The sequence below is a fragment of the Papio anubis genome, chromosome 6 (assembly GCF_008728515.1).
Source record: "Papio anubis isolate 15944 chromosome 6, Panubis1.0, whole genome shotgun sequence".
NCBI lineage: Eukaryota > Metazoa > Chordata > Mammalia > Primates > Cercopithecidae > Papio > Papio anubis.
The window spans coordinates 133473930-133491161 of NC_044981.1; the positions used below are offsets into that span (position 1 = coordinate 133473930).

A 17232-nucleotide genomic window follows, 5' to 3' on the forward strand; every position below is an offset into this window, starting at 1 on the left:
CTATTTTTGAATGGCTGCATGAATGAATGAATGCATGTTTCAGGAAGTCTAGATGAAACTGGTCAGGCTTTTTCAGATGAAAAAGCCTAAATTTCAAGTGTCATTGCAGAAAAGTGGTTAGCAGAGCAAAATGATTTGTCATATTTTGCCACTGATTTAAGTGCCATAATCCTCTTTTACTCAACCATCCAAAGGAACCACCAGTTTTTAGCAATAAAAGAGCCATTCCATATTTAACAGTAGCATTATGAGAGATAATGGCTCCAAGATAAAATAATTATCTATGAATTCTAACTTCAAGTCATTCAGCAAGGGGTCATGCTGACGAATAAGTGTTAACTGGGGAGTGTTTTAAGAGCATATTTTATAGTTATAGAGATGAATGTGCCAAAAATACATAGGACCTTCAACAATAATTTTCAGCATTTTACTTTTGCAGTAAAATAATTGCATAATGAATTATTTTATGTCACCTAAATATAACATTAGTAACTCAATTAAAATCCTTAAAGCCAATAATCATTACTAAAAAGACAAGAGATTCAAAAATATGATTTTGTTTCTCTTATACCTGTAAGTCGACATAATTTCTTCAATAGAGAAAGCAAATATTGTAATCTTCTCTGGATAATCTTGTCAATCTTTCACAGGGTTGCTGACATACTAAACTTGGTTAATTGAATCAAATGTCCTGGTTAGGTCCACAAACACACAACACATAAATCAGGAGCCTCTTTTTGAAACTTTTCTGACATACCCTTTTCATATGACTTTCCTGTCTGCTTTGAAATAGTGTACATAATTTTTTTCTTATATAAAAATTAGCCTTTAGGGAAAATTTCTATATTTTGGATGCCTAATGAGAAGTTTAATTATATTCTCAAGAGTGGTATGTGCTAGTACCTCTTCAATAATACATTAGAATATATTAGATTTGTTAAGTTTTTTTGCACACTGGAAAACTGTTGGTATATATCCCTTCTACAAAATCAAATGAATATAACATTAATATTATAGTATCTCAGCCCTAAGTTGAGAAATTACCTAACCTAACCTTCTTGCCATACAGGAATGCCTTCTATACTTTCCTTGAGATATCATTAAATGCATGAATTCTTATAAGACGGCTTTTTTTCATCTTGCATAAGCTGTGAAGTTTTTCCTTACGGTGAATAAAAATTTGTTGCATTCTAATTTTCAATCAGTGATCCAAGTTCTGCCTTCTGAAGTGATGAAAATTAAGTCTAATTCCCTTTTCCTAGGGAAGGTCCTCAAATATCTAAGAATACTATTACCTCCTAAATCTTTGTTTCAAGCTGAACATTTAGCAATCTTACTCAGGGTTTCCTTCAAATATAAGTCTCTAGCTGTGATTTGCAAATATGTTAAATGTACTTCCTCCCTTGATTTGGATCTTATACAAGTAGCAATGCCCTGTGTTGGCACCTAGTGAATCTGCAATCAAGTAAGGACTCTTACTTCACGTGAATTGCTAATACGTGTCATTTCCTCTGTTCTTTCCCCTAAACTAGAAAATAAGCTCTAGAGGGCAAGACCCATGCAGTCTTCACATTCCTAGTACCTATCATAGGCCATAGACCTGTATATTGGAAACATAATTAACAGATGCCACAGGAATGAACAAACAAGTGAGCTTACCTGAGTTCAAATCTTTTCTATTAATCTCATCTTGTTAATTGTAATTCATAGTTTCATCTGTCAGGATCTTTTCCCACCATCCAACACATTAGATAATACTTTCAGCTTTATGTTATCTGAATATTTGATAGATCTCATCCAAAGCATTTACAGATATTTTGAACAAAACAAGGTCAAATACTAAAGCTTATGCCTCATCATTGGAGATATCACTAGAGCGTACTCTGGGTCACATATTTTTAGCAACGTGTATGCCCATCAACCTATCAGCTGGCTAACATCTGGCTCATATTTTCAATCTTGTATGCAAGGATACTATGAAATAGCTCATCAAACCCCTATTTAAACAAAACCAGCATTTGAATCATGGATAAGATCTCTACTGCTTTATAACTTAAGCAAGTTATTTAATTTCTCCAGCATCAGTTCATCAATTGTAAAAGACGAAATAATCTTGTCTATCTCATAAGTTTATTGTAACAATAAACGAGAAAATCTCTGTACAGTGACCTGTTTTGGTCCTGGTACATACACAGTTTTGGACACATAATAGCAGTTATTATTTTTGCTGAATTTGAGATATGATGTATCACAGTGTCTGATAAACTTGATATTTTACTGTGATTTAGAAAACTAGGTTTTCAGATATTATATATACAGTAATCCTAGCACTTAGTTTGGTATGTGTTATTTTGAGTGAACCTATTCTTTTTTTCAATTTTTAATTTTTTGTAGACACGGGGCCTGTGTTGACCATGCTGGTCTCGAACTCCTGGATCCTCTTCTCTTGGCCCCCAAAAGTGCTGGGATTACAGGCATGAGCCACTGCCCCCAACAAAGTGAACCTATTCTGATTCCTAATGAGCACTGTTTATTTTTTCCACAGTTGACAGATATTTGTTAAGTAAGCAATACTTAAGTTTCATTGGAGATCACAATCAATCTGTTTCCTACATTTTATTTTCCTTTATAAAACCTGGAAAGACGTTTTATTGCTTACTATCCTGTGACAAATTTTATGTTCTCACAATTTGTCAAGTGTTTTCCATGCATGACCCCTAGTCACTTTTGCAGATTCTGTCACGACTCTAAGATGTAATTCACTTGAGCTTTCAAAATCAAACTCATTTAATCAGCAGAGTGTGTTTACACTCTCTTGCCATCTGGAGAAAGCAGTTTGTGGTGGATTTGAAACCTGCTTCTAATACTTTTTGGTCAAGACTTTATAGGTTTTCTTAGCATTAATTTTTAGAACTTAATATAAGGCTAACAATCTCTATTTTGCCAAGGTTGTTAGGTAGATTAAATAAGGTTTACAAAACAAAAAATTAGTGAATTCTAGTTACAAATCTGTCTATTTACTGAAGATAGGGTTAATTGATTAAATGTTTCAGGCAACAGTAACAATCAGTTATAGAGATTTATTTTATTATTTTTTTTAAAATAAGAATTGTGATAGAGTGAAAATAATATTTCCACAAATTATTTTATCTTTAAAAAGTCGTTTGAGCTAGCTAAGGCTTCAATATTCCCATGTGAAAAAACAATAGGAGAAATAATTCTGACTACAGGGTGTAGCAATGATTAAATGAAAATATCTTCCTTCTGTCTCTCTCTTTCTACCTACTCATGTGTGTGTACTAGTTACTGTTAGTTCACTTATCTCCCTCTCTCCCCTTGGATTCAGTATCACATAGGTTTTATTCTGCAAAAATTTTTTTTTCTTAAGGAGCAATAGTCACTGAGCTATTCATAACATGCCTATGTAAAGATTTATTAATGCCTAGGATGAAGCAACAATTATCTTGCAAGTATCATTAGGTATGATGAAGAGCATAGTTACAAAGTGATCTGGGTTTCTTTGAAATATTTAGTCTATAAAGCTTTCTATACTTTTCTTTCCTATGCACTTTATATTTTCAGGGAAAGGTGTGAAGAAAAAGAAAAACAAGATAAGTGAGTGCCCATCTCCAAATATCATCATGTTGGAGGTTAAGGCTTGCTATGGCCTGAATAATTGCGTTCTCCAAAAATTCGTATGTTGAAATCCTGTCTCCCAATGTGATAGTAATAGGAGAAGGGGCCTGTAGGAGGTGATTACATCATGAGGCTGGAGCCTTATGAGTGGGATTAGGGCCTTTACAAAAGAGACCCCAGAGAGCTATCCAGTGCCTTCCAACATGTGAAGACAAAGAAAGAAGGGGTCATCTATGATAAGGAAATAAAACTTCCCCAGACACTGACTTTGCTGGAGATATGATCTGGGACTTCCCAGCCTTCAGAACTGTGGGAAATAAGTTTCTGTTATTTATAAGCTACCCAGTTTATGATATTTTGTTACAGCATCCTAAATGGACTAAGACAGTAAGAAAATCTAGCATAGTGCTAGACATTTTTTTTTACATTTTTTGATCAATTATCAACTGATTGGTTCTTCAACTATAAATGGTAGATAACGTGTATGGTAATGATCATCTTTATGATCATCATTATCATAATTGCTTTTATGAAGCATACCATACACTAAGTAATGTTCTAAGCCTTTTATTGAGTATTTCATCAAATCCTTACAAAAACTCTGTGAGTAGGCACTATTATTATTTTCATTATATAAATGAAGAAACTAAGACCTCATTAAGGTTAAATAAATTGAGTAGGCTCATACTGCCAGTAAGGGGTGAAGCCAGGATTTGAATCAAGGCACTTTGACTGCAGAGTTCATGCTTGCCACTATACCAAAGTAGAAGGCATTGCTCTGTATAATGGATATGATATGAAACTGAGATCCATATTACACATAAAAGAGAAATCAGTATGCTTCGGTTTCCTCAGTTACAATGTGGGAGTAATAACAGCTATTTCTTATTTGCCTCATGAGGCCATTTCAAAGATGAACAGAGTTGCCTAAATTCAAAAGTTGTGAGTTCCATGAAAGAAAACATAAAAATTCAGAGCATAACGGTTTATACCAGCTGTGTTTGTTTAATGGAAGTATTTATTTTTTACTTCATCTAGGGATTACTCAGAAAATAGACATGCTTTTAGAATTCTTAGGGAACAAAAGTAGTCATAATAATCAATTGGTCAAAAGAGGACAGTGTAAAGATGATAATTTTAATCCTAATAAAAATGAAATTAAATTGCATTCTTTATAAATGCTTCTAAATTAATCATATAAAGCAAACATAACTGTGTTAAAAATGCCAGTGAAGATTGCATAACAAAAATGCATTTAATTCTTGCTTAAGAATGTGTATAGATTAACCCCCCCAAATTACCTATTGAATTTTTCAGGCAAGCAGATGATGAAAAAATAGTATACTAAAGCAAGATAGTAATTATTTCTGGAATTCATGGATGGCTAATATTAGTTATTTATTTTGTCAATAATATCATTTATGGTTCTGTTTAAGGTGGATCACCTCTTAAATGCATCTGCATTCCTACCCCACTCTCCACAATTAAGCATATGACTAATTTAAATATCTTATTCTGATTGAAATAGGATATATTTAATAAGCTAGGAATAGAAATAAGTTTTCTTAACATGACAAGAAATGTTTTTCTTACACTAAACATCAGCATCATACTTAATGGTGAAAGACTTAAGGCAATCATATTAAAATCAAGAATAAAATAGAAAGCTGATTATTTTGGGAAATAATTAAAAAACATGAAATTATTATTATAATGGATATAGCTTTTGACAAGTAAAAGCACAATTATAATATTTGCAAATAATAGTATTATAGGCCAGGTGTGGTGGCTCACACCTGTAATCCCAGAACTTTGGGAGGCCGAGGCAGGCAGACCACTTGAGCTCAGGAGTTCGAGATCAGCCTGGCTAAAATGGTGAAAACCCATCTCTACTAAAACGCAAAAATTAGCCAGTTATGGTGGCAGGTGCCTGTAATCTCAGCTACTCAGGAGGCTGAGGCATGAAAATCACTTGAACCTGGAAGGTGGAGGTTGCAGTGAGTCGTGATATCACCACTGCACTCTAGCCTGGGTGACAGAGCAAGACTCCTTCAAAAAAAAAAAAAAAAAAAAAAAAAAAAGTATTGTAAACATAACAATAACTGAATCAATTGATAAACCTCTAGAACTAAAACAAAAGTTATTGAATATCAAATACATTTAAAAACACCTATTCTAATAGTTAAGGTTTACCAGTAATGACCAGTTAGTACATTTACTATGTTGAAACAAAATAGCTAATATTTACCATTAAAATGAAAATGTAAGATACATAGAAAGAATTTTAATATGAGAAATGTGTGCTCAATATAGACAACTTTAAAACAGTTTACTGTAAGACATAAAATGTCTGAATAGAGAAGAGTGACTAGTGTAAATATATCAGTTCTTTACAAATAGGCTAATTTAATTCCAATCAAAATTCCAGTAACATGTTTGGGTAAGAGATTGAAATAGTGCATAAAAATGTCAGCTGGAAGAATATGTAAGAGCATCTAGTTAATTAGAAGAGAAGAGAAATAAAAGACCTTGTTTTACCAGATAATGTTAACTTAACATAAAATGAAGGTAAGCAGAACACTGTAATAAGAACTAAAAGGTAAGTGAAACAAAATGGATTATCTGAAACATCTTAATATCAACAAAATAAATTTGTGTATGTTCAGAGACAACAATGTATCAAGGGGAAAAGGAAATATTAATCAGTAAATGTTTCTTTACAGTGGTAATACATATCTGCAGAAAAATTACCTCCTCACACCATAGTAATGATTGGATCTAAAATTAAATCATAAACTTAATAGTAAATACTGTGGGATGTCAATATCAAAACATCTCAACATAGAAAGCCATGTGCCTGGGTAAGATCAGCATCTGAATGAATGTAGCTAGAGAAACAAATTGCTGCAAGGATTGAGTCCCAGCAATACCACTACGCGGATTTCAGAGTCATGAAGAAAACTGAGAAGGAGCAGTGTTTGAATTTGAACATCTCCAGAATACCATGGCCTGGGAAGCAAATTGAGCAAAGGGTTTCAAGAAGAATGGGGTGATTCACAGTGGCAAACATGGCTGTTAGATCTAGTAAGGTGAACACTGGTGGCCGTACATTAGCCATTGGTTCCAATATAGAAGAGCAGGTGATAGCCTGTTTTTAGTAATTCAAAGGAGAATGGATGAAGAGAAATTATAGACAGGGGATAGACAGCTCTCCATTGTATGGAAGGAGAAGAATGAAGCGGTTACTCAGAAGGGAAATGAATCAGGAGAGTTTGTTTTTGTTTTTAAGGTGGAAAAAAAAGTGACAAGAAGGAGGGGAGATTAGCTAGAGTGATGTTGTCAAGCGGGAGATGGGTAGAATTGAGAACATATAGGGAAGATGTGATCTTTTCTGGAAACAAGAATAGTTCATTCACAGTAATAGAAAAGAGTCATAATAATTGGGCACACATGCAGAAAAATGGGTGCATGCAGTAGTGGCAGCTTGTTACCTCTCTTCTGATAGCTTCTAAATTCTCAATGAAGTAAGAAGCAACACCATGAACTGAGGGTAAGGATTGGAGGGGGTGAGAGGAGAGGTTTAGGCTTGAGGATGGAGAGGAAGGTATGAAATAATCAACTAGGAATGTGGAAAAGAAAAAGGATGAGAGATTGCAGAGCAGCAAAAAGGGTCCATCTGAAGAGAGTGATCATGAATTTAAGGTGAGATTAGATGGCACAATTGTCTTTTTCTACAGCCACGTTCAGTTTAGGAGGTGCAGGTGGCTGGGCGTGATGGCTTACACCTGTAATCCCAGCACTTTGGGAGGCCAAAGCAGATGGATCATGGATCATGAGGTCAGGAGATCGAGACCATCCTGGCTAACATGGTGAAATCCTGTCTCTACTTAAAATACAAAAAATGTAGCCAGCCATGGTGGCGGGCGCCTGTAGTCCCAGCTACTCGGGAGGCTGAGGCAGGAGAATGGCTTGAACCCGGGAGGCAGAGCTTGCAGTGAGCTGAGATTGCACCACTGTACTCCAGCCTGGGCAACTGAGCAAGACTCCGTCTCAAAAAAAAAAAAAAAAAAAGAAAAGAAAAGAAAAGAAAAAGAAGGTGCAGGTATGGAGGAGATATAGGATTCTCACAGTGTTGGAGTTCACCTGAGTGAAAAATAAGTAAAGGAGTAGCCAGGGAAATGAACATTGCAAAGCAGTAATACCAATGAAGGATCATGACTATTAAGGTGGTTACTACAGTGGAAACATGAAATAAAGAACAAGAAAAAAGTGTGTGCATCAATTTTGAGATTACACACATTGAAGCTGAAGTATTTAGAAGAATTGAACTAGAGAGAAATGACGCAGTGGTTAAAAAAAAAAAAAAAAAAAAAAGGACGCTTCAAATGGAGACCAGAGAGGTACACGAAACTGAAAGTTAAGAGTGTGGAAGAGTTAAGATTATGGACATTAAAATCACTAAGAATGATGACAGGAGTAGTGCTAGGGAAAATGACAATTAGACAGGGAAAATCAGCAAGGAAGGACGTGGGGTATTTAAAGGTTAGTAGGTGACTTCGACAAGCAGATGGAGAGGGGCGCACATAGAGGGAAGCATGAGAGTCAAAGCTGGGTGCTGTAGAGCAGCGTCTCCAATGTTTTCGGCACCAGGGACTGGTTTCGTGGAAGGCAATTTTTCCATGGACTAGGATTGGAGGATGGTTTTGTGATGATGCAAGCACATTACATTTACTGTGCACTTAATTTCTATTATTATTACATTGTAATATATAATGAAATAATTATACGACTCACCATAACATAGAATCAGTGGGAGCCCTAAGCTTGTTTTCCTGCAACTAGACAGTTCCATCTTGGGGTGATGGGAGACAGTGACAGATCGTCGATCATCAGGCATTAGATTCTCAGAAGGAGCACACAACCTAGATCCCTCGCATGCGCAGTTCACAATAGGGTGTGTGCTCATATGAGAATCTAATGCTGTCTCTGATCTGACAGGAGGTGGAGCTCAGGCAGTTCAGTAATACCAGGAATGAGGAGCAGCTGTAAATGCTAATGAAGCTTGCTCCTTTGTCTGCTGCTTGCCTCCTGCTATGTAGTCCGGTTTCTAAAAGGCCACGGACCAATATTTGTCTGTGGCCCAGGGGTTGTGGACCCTGATGTAGAGGAGGATGGATAATATAAAACTGGCAGCGAGGAGCAGAAAATCCTGCCCCACTTTCAGACTCAGGGGAATGAAGAGAGTGAAAGAAAGTGATGGCTACTGCAGCTGGGCGTGGTGGTCATGCCTGTAATCCCAGCACTTTGGGAGGCCAAGGCAGATGGATTACCTGAGGTTAGGAGTTCAAGACCAGCCCAGACAACATGGTGAAATCCCGTCTCTACTAAAAATACAAAAAATTAGCCAGGTATAGTGGCGTGAGCCTGTAGTCCCAGCTACTCAGGAGACTGAGGCATGAGAATCACTTGAACCCAGGAGGTGGAGGTTGCAGTGAGCCAAGATCGCCACTGCCCTCCAGCCTGGGCGACAGAGAGAGTCAGCGTCTCAGGAAAAAAAAAAAAAAAAAGGGGTGATGGCTACTCCTTAAGAGGGCTGCCAGGGCAGCAGCATGCGAAGTGCGAGCTGGGTTTCAGTCAGCATGGTGGAGAGAACATTGAGGGAAGAGGAGGATTCTGCAGGGGATTTTGCCTATTTTGACCATGAGTGCCACAAGGCTCAGTAGAATAGTTTCAGAAGATGAGCAGAGGTAGGAGATGGGCTTAACAAAGATGAGCAGTAGGCAGATTACAGTTTGGGGGACAAGTGGTGACAGGGGCAACCTGAATTTCTTACAGTGACTACAATAAAAAGGGTGGAACACATGATTGTTCTGATTGTTCTAATGTAGACGGTAGTGGTAGAGAGTGCAGGGTGCTAGCAGAAACATAAAAAAAAAAAGAGTGACCTTAATTATAAGGGAAATGGGTAAATTATGGGACATCCAAACAAAGATTTTAAAGATTTTAAATAATATCTAACAACATAATACAACCTCATGATAGGTAAAAATTTAAGGGACAAGACATAAAACTGCATCAATGATGTTATATAAATCTTATTCACAAACACATGTAAAAATTGGTGGGAAATACTTAAAATATTAAAATTTTATCTTATGTTGCATTTGGGGTGAATTTTTTCTTCTTAATTCTTTTCTGTAATTTCCAAATTTTATATAAAGTTTATCTATAAGAAAATAATCAGAAAAAAAGGCACATGTAATTTCTAAATACGTATGTCTTCTGGTGCTCTTCTAAGATGCTGCTAAAATTCTATTTTTTGACACGCACAGTGGTTCTCCCAGTTATTTTTTCCTTACTTTTTAAAATGTAGACTCTGTGAATATCTTTTTCCCCTGCATATTTTGTTTCACACACACGGTTGTGTTCCCTTGCAGTTTAGCCGGCCTCTGAGTGCAGATGCTGAGCATGTGTAAAGAGAAATGAGCACATGGGCCTAGTTCAAGAAAGGCTCAGAGGACTACCTGGCATATCGATGTTTCAGGGTCACACAGGCTGCTGTGTCCATTACATTGACATGGAACACAGGTGCCCAGGGTTGGTCCAGGGGTGCGGCCACCTGGTTGAGAACGCAGTCGATAAAATCCTGGCAAGCATGCCTGAAAGAAAAGGAAGCCAATTAGGACAGCCAAGTTAGAAATCTTGCATTAGCATGCTTGAGCTCTTCAGTGGCTGCAAAGACAGACTGGCCTTCCCCTACCTGTGGCAGGGGCAACATCACTTACAAACACAAGTGCCAATTTTGATACCTAATGGGTATTTCTTCCTGGTCTCCAAGGTGTTCAGGCGGCATCTATGTGTAATCAGACTTTAACCAAGGAAAGCTTTTATTTGTAGATACAACTCAGCCTGAAAGAGCTCCAAAGAGTCTTTTTCTTGAAAAAGAGGTTTGTTTTTAAATAACATTGTCATATGGAATAAAGACAATTCCAATGTCTTTAACACCTAAAATATGCTTTTACTGTGCTTGATGGATAACTAGCATATGTCCAATGAAACACAGCAAAAAATTAAATAAAAAGTGTTATGGATGCATTATTTATACTGATATAATTTAAAGACTATAAAAGTAAGAAATCCAAAATAATAAAAGCTCTGCATGTCTTGGGACTATTAGACCACCAATAAAATTTATCTTTCCCTGATATAATTTTTTTCATCTTGCAATAAAATTCTGAAAGCAAACAGAAAACTTCTAGTGAAGCTGACATATGCAAAATCAAGACTTCCACCTTCATTTGGGTTTATTATGAAAATGTATCAACAAACATCTTCGGCTTTCTGGAAGGCAGTCCACAGCTCTGGAATGAGGATGAGAACTGTCTTGTGTTTCCGGCTCAGCCCTCTCCTCACGCATAGCTGCAGACATTGCTTGATTTATGAATAAAAGGTGGAAGTCAGTTTCTCAAATCCCAAGGAGAATTACAAGGGGACTATTTTACCACCTTGGTTAAGTAGGATTTTTTTTTTCCACTTAAAAATCTTATGCCCATTGATGAAAGAAGAGTGATCGCTGACTAAGCAAGAAAAAATATCAGACTAAGAATTTTCTAGTGCCTCCACATCCTTTTGGTTCTGGCCTAGACAGTCCAGAGACAAATATACAAAGAGGCTCCTTATAAAAAGATCTAGTTTAATAGCCAGCACCCTTCTTGTTTATTTAGATTTGGATAACGCAAAAGTACCTCAATTAAGCACTTAATCAAGAGACTCTGCTTTTATCATATCCTAAAAGAAATTCTAATGAGATTTCATAATGTCCCAACTTTCAGCAAGCTGACAGACAAAACTGAGAAACTGAGAACAGTATTCAAGATATTTTGAGTCTTATTTTTCTTACGGTGGACATAATCATATAATTTAACAAAATTTGTAAATATTGTTTAAAAAGCAAGGTTCATTTTTGCCATTATTATTGAATAAGTACTGGAAATGATGGTTGAGGAATTAATTTAAGCATAACTGAAGAAATAAACCAAGATCCATTTAAAAGTGGTTCATAGTGGCCAGGCGTGGTGGCTCATGCCTATAATCCCAGCACTTTGGGAGGCCGAGGCAGGCAGATCACAAGGTCAGGAGATTGAGACCATCCTGGCTAACACGGTGAATCCCCGTCTCTACTAAAAATACAAAAAATTAGCTGGGCATGGTGGCGGGGGCCTGTAGTTCCAGCTACTCCTTAAGTTGAGGCAGGAGAATGGTGTGAACCCAGGAGGCAGAGTTGGCAGTGAGCCGAGATCACAACACTGCACTCTAGCCTGGGCGACAGAGTGAGACTCCATCTCAAAGAAAAAAAAAAAAAGTGGCTCATAGTGTGGCTTATTCCAATTCTTTAACAAGCTGACCACTGAATAAAATGGGATTTTCTGTGCATGGATTTCATCCTTGAAAATATATATATATATATACACACACACACATAGTTGTATTATTGACATACTTGCTAGGTGCATGCATGTGTGTTATTATGAGAGACAGGCCTTTATCTCTGTAATCTCTTTACTAAGTTATTACTGTAATTACTGTCCATAAAAATTTGTATGAAAAATCACACAAATTGAGAGGAAGTTTCTAGCTTCACTTTAAACTCAAACAAAAGTTTAAAATAAATCTTGGAAGAAAAAGAAAGACAAGAAACAATACTCCTCACGGAGGAATTATACAAAGTTTAGCGTTGTAGGCCCAAACGTGAAGGTGAGCCCTAAGGTGAAGTCTACTCTAACGCACTACACATTTTTCTTATTACTGTGGCTTTCCCTGGCAGGCAGCCTGACACAATAGAAAAGCACCCGCAGTGGGAGTCTGTGGTCTGGTCCACCCATAGAGGAGGTGGACTCAATTCCTTTGGGGGAGAGTTGAGGCCCGGGTTTGTTTTAAAACTCTTAGGAGAGTCTAATAAGCTATTAGGGTGCAGCATCACTGGCAAGCTCCTTATTCTCTACTGTGCATGTGTGCATTTAAAAGGGCATATGGACAAGGCCAGACATGGTGGCTCACGCCTATAATCCCAGCATTTTGGGATGCTGAGGTGGGTGGATCATTTGAGGTCAGGAGTTCCAGACCAGCCTGGTCAACATGGTGAAACCATGTCTTGACTAAAAATGCAAAAATTAGTCAGGCATGGTGATGCGTGTCTGTAGTCCCAACTACTCTGGAGGCTGAAGCATGAGAATCACTTGAACCTGGGAGGTGGAGGTTGCAGTGAGCTAAGATGCGGCCACTGCACTCCAGCCTGAGTGACAAAGCGAGACTCTGTCTCAACAAAAAACAAGACAAAACAAAACAAACAAACAAACAAAGTGCATACCACTCCTTGGTACTGTAAAAGGAATGAATAGGGAAGCTTTGATTTTATGTTAGTTTTGTCTGAGAGATATGGGCAAGTTACTTTGAGATACAGTTTCCTCATCCCACAAATGAGCAGGTTAACTCAGATGACTTCTAAAGTGTCTTTCAATTTCAACATTTTAGATTAGTTTTGATTTATTTTGTGTCCTGATGGATTCAATTTCTATGAGGTAGCGAGAGAGAGAGAGAGAGAGAGAGAGAGAGAGAAGATTTGACAATGCAAAAATCAGAAACTTAAAACATTAAAAAAAAAAAAGACACACAGAAAGTCTCTCTTTTCCTTGATAATTTTGTATCATTCTTTCAATTAAAAAAAATTTTAGGGTGTTTTTCAATATTGATTGTTTTTCTTCTTGGTGAACTGCGACAAAGTTCATGAGAATGATTATGTTTAAATTGGAAGCAAAAAAATTACTTTTTGAGTCCCATCTAAAATCCTTTCTGGAACACAATGGCGAATTAAAGAAAAGTAAATAAATACCTTCCTGAGCTCCTCTTCCTCATTTCTACTCTAATTTAAACTTTTCCAAAGTTCTCTTCCTCAGTGTTGAAATTATTCATGGCTCAATTTTCTTCTGCTCTCCTCTATCTTTAATTTATTTCCATAATGTATTGTTTCATCAAAACATCAGATCGAATTTACACAAAAATGTGGGAGGGTAGAGAGGAGAGAATGAAGCAGACAGTAGAGAGCCATCATATCCTAGGCTCAGGGCTGCACACTGTGCTCCTTTCTTTCTTCAGAGTTTAGTAATAAAAATAGATACTTGTGCTGGAGCTCATAAAAACACTCAATCTTGTATCTTTGCATGGATTTTGCAATCCAGTAGACCCAGGTTTAATTCCTGTTCCACCACTTTGTATGTAGTAAGGTTTTGAATACTGCGTGCCTCGGTTTCCTCACCTAGAATGTAGGAATATTGTACAGTCATGCGCTGCTGCATAATGACATTTTGGTCAATGATAGGACCATGTATACGACAGTAGTCCCATAAGATTATAGAACTATATTTTTACTGTACCTTTGCTATGTTTAAATATGTTTAGATATGCAAATACTTACCATTATGTTACAATTGCCTACTGTATTCAGTACCAATAACATGCTGTGCAGGTTCGTAGTCTAGGAGCAACAGGCTATCCAATGCAGCCTAGGTGTGTAGCAGGCTCTACCATTTAGATTTGTGTATGTACACTCCATGATGTTTGCACAACGAAGAAATCACCTAACAATACATTTCTCAGAACGTATCCCTGTCGTTAAGCAGCACATGACTGTATAATATAATAGCTGAGTACAAGTTTACCTAGGTTTTGGGAACAGACTCACTGAGGTTTGAATTGCTGTGTGGGTGTGTGATCATGGGCTTCAATTCTCTCACCTGTAAAATGGAGATCATAAATTATAGTCGATGATGTTGGTGTAACTGTACTGGGAAAGGTACGGGAGATAGTAAGCACTCAATCAATGGTAGGTTCTGTGTTTCACAGGGTTGATATGAGGATAACTTGAGATAAAGTATGTTTAATAGTTGACATACATAAATCAATAGGTTTCTCTATTTCAAATAGTTTTTTCAATGTAATTGTTGGAAATAAACTACAAATAAAGACACCATGATTGTTTTAGGTTATATTTGTAAACAAAATTATAATATAACTTACCCATGCCATTTTCCTCAAAACTTGTCTGTACATGAAAACAGAGACTTTGGGTCTCCGGTGTGCAACAGAAGTGATAAAGGATAGATGTGTGCATGTGTAAGTAGCTAAGACTATTTTTACATTTTGCCTTTTGGGTTTATGAGTTGACGATAGGTATAAATTATTTGGAGATTTAAAAAAATCAGTTTTAGTAGCCACAAGGGACAGCTTCTGAGTGGCGACCCGATACACACAGGCCATTCAACTGTGAGCCTAAAGCCCTATTAAAATATGGGAAGAGAGGATAGAAGCTGAAACTATGAAAACATGACCTTGAGATCACTGACAAATTTCTGATTTCCATATTACTGCAGAGAGCTGCACATGCAATGCTGAATAGTTTCCATTTTTAAGAAAGAAAGTCATAAGTCAGAATGATACCTGCATATAACCTTTTAACTGCATAGAGCTCAGTTTAGGTCAGTTTGGGCAATAACCTACATTTAATGTAACTCAAAGGCAGGTTAAATAAAGCATAACAAACTCAAGGGCTCCAACACCAAGACATTTGGTGAGGAAATGGTGTCCTTTGTTTGACTCCTGAAGGTAATCTGGACCCTTCGGGAATAGTAAATTAGAATAATTAGGCATTTCTAGAACTAACATTTTTAATGACCACGGCTGCAGTGTCATCACAGTACAGGTAACAGGCAAAGGCTAAGTGTCTTTACAACTGGCTATATTTTAGCAGTAACTGATACTTAATTTTGTTTACTTGCAACCATATTGTGGATTAAAACATGAAATAAAATAGCCTGTAGATGCAGACATCTCTAGAATACTATACATTTTGTAAAAATATTGTAGAGGAATTGCTTTGTGTGTTCATGACCCAAAGCATATGTTACTGGAATGGGATGTATTATTTCAAAACTGTCCTGAGCTCTTGCTTTGATGATAAGATTTTATGCCTGGGTAATGACACTTAGGAATCAAGATGAATTATAAATAAGATGTATTATGGATTAGAGGCCACGGGTTGTGGAAAACACTTCAGGTACCTTATTATGAGAGATAGGCCTTTATTTCTAATCTCTCTACTAAGATATTACTGCAATTACTGTCTGTAAATAGATGCTTAAGTGAAAGTCATGGGACGGTGAAGCCACAAATGCAGATGACAATTTGTACATATTCTTAGTTTTTCCTGATTTTCATTTATCATTTGCTTTATTTGTGCTCATTTACATTTTCATATAATGATGGAAAATGACTCAAATTAATGGGAAAGCATGTATTTGAATGTATTATTTAAAAAGTCTATCAATCATGTGAAGAAAAGTTTTTAACATTTTAAATCCAGAATGGAAGGTTGGTTGCATGAAAATAATTTGCTATTCTACTAACATTTTTGTTCACAAGTGAATAGTATTATTTTAAATAAATCCAGAAAAATATAGCTATAATAACCTTTTCTTCAGGATATCTAAAGGTCAGCCTTGACTACTTACTGAATATTTTCTGTAGCAAAATAATATTGCAGAATCAGATAATTTTAGAACTTCAACTCAATCTGTCATTTTATAGATTGGATACCTATGTAATAACGAAGGTCTATAGTAATTAAGAGTGTTGATCACAAGTGCACACAGTTAAAAGTAAAACCAAACACTACCTAGGATAAAGGAAATTCCATCTTTTCTCTAGAAAAATCTCACATTCTTTCTGTCTTCCATTTTAAAATCTTCAATGCTCACTGGAAAGGTCACTCATTTTATATGTGCCACATGGTCTCAGTTTTCACCCATATACTATGTGTACATACGTATATTGGAAAGAGCAGTGCTTACTGTATAAGCAGTGCTTACCAGTTTAAGTTTACTGGTGTGTGTATAAATAGATGTAGGAGATATGATTTAATAAGGAGATGGATTACTTGATTATTTATTAGCTCAAAATGGACACAGGTAAATAAATATTGCCCTTCAGAGCAGTCACAAGAAAGGCTAGAAAATTATTTAAAGCTTGTGTCACAAAGTAGTTGCAGTTATTCTATAAAATTTTTCCTTGAACAATGTGGAATCCATGTGATGGTAACGAAGCTGAATGGCATGTCAGTTTGTAACGAGACTTTCACACATACGTTTCCATTTAAATCAATCCTTACGATGTATAGGTAAAAAGTCAAGATTTAGCAAGAAACAGAGCAAGTACCCTGTCCTAGTAGTGCAACTAGGTAGGATTCACTGAAACTAAATTTCTTTTTCTTTTCATGATGTCATGTCCCTCTCAGGAAATGCATACTCATTATTTTTAAGTTGCACTTCAGTTTTGACCTAGTGTTATCATCTGTTTCATGTACCATACTTAATAAAACTTCTCAAATCCTATTTACAAAATAAGATGTATAAAATTGTTTATAACCGAATCAGTACATGGAGACATAACTAGTGATTACATTAATAATAATATTAACCATCAAAACTTACATCATCCACACACCAGGTGCTGTGATGGATCCTTAACGTTCACAGCTCATTTAGT

At 36.4% G+C, this 17232-nt stretch overlaps 1 protein-coding gene across 7 annotated transcripts in view; it reads right to left on the reverse strand.

Annotated features, from left to right (window-relative positions):
* Nucleotides 1–17232, reverse strand: part of LAMA2 (laminin subunit alpha 2) — a 618419-nt gene that overhangs the window by 178446 nt on the left and 422741 nt on the right. For all 7 annotated transcript variants that reach the window (XM_021936880.2, XM_021936881.2, XM_021936883.2 and 4 more), the window contains one exon: nt 10161–10295. In XM_021936880.2, the coding sequence (XP_021792572.2) occupies nt 10161–10295 (135 nt within the window). The remainder of the gene's footprint in view (nt 1–10160; nt 10296–17232) is intronic.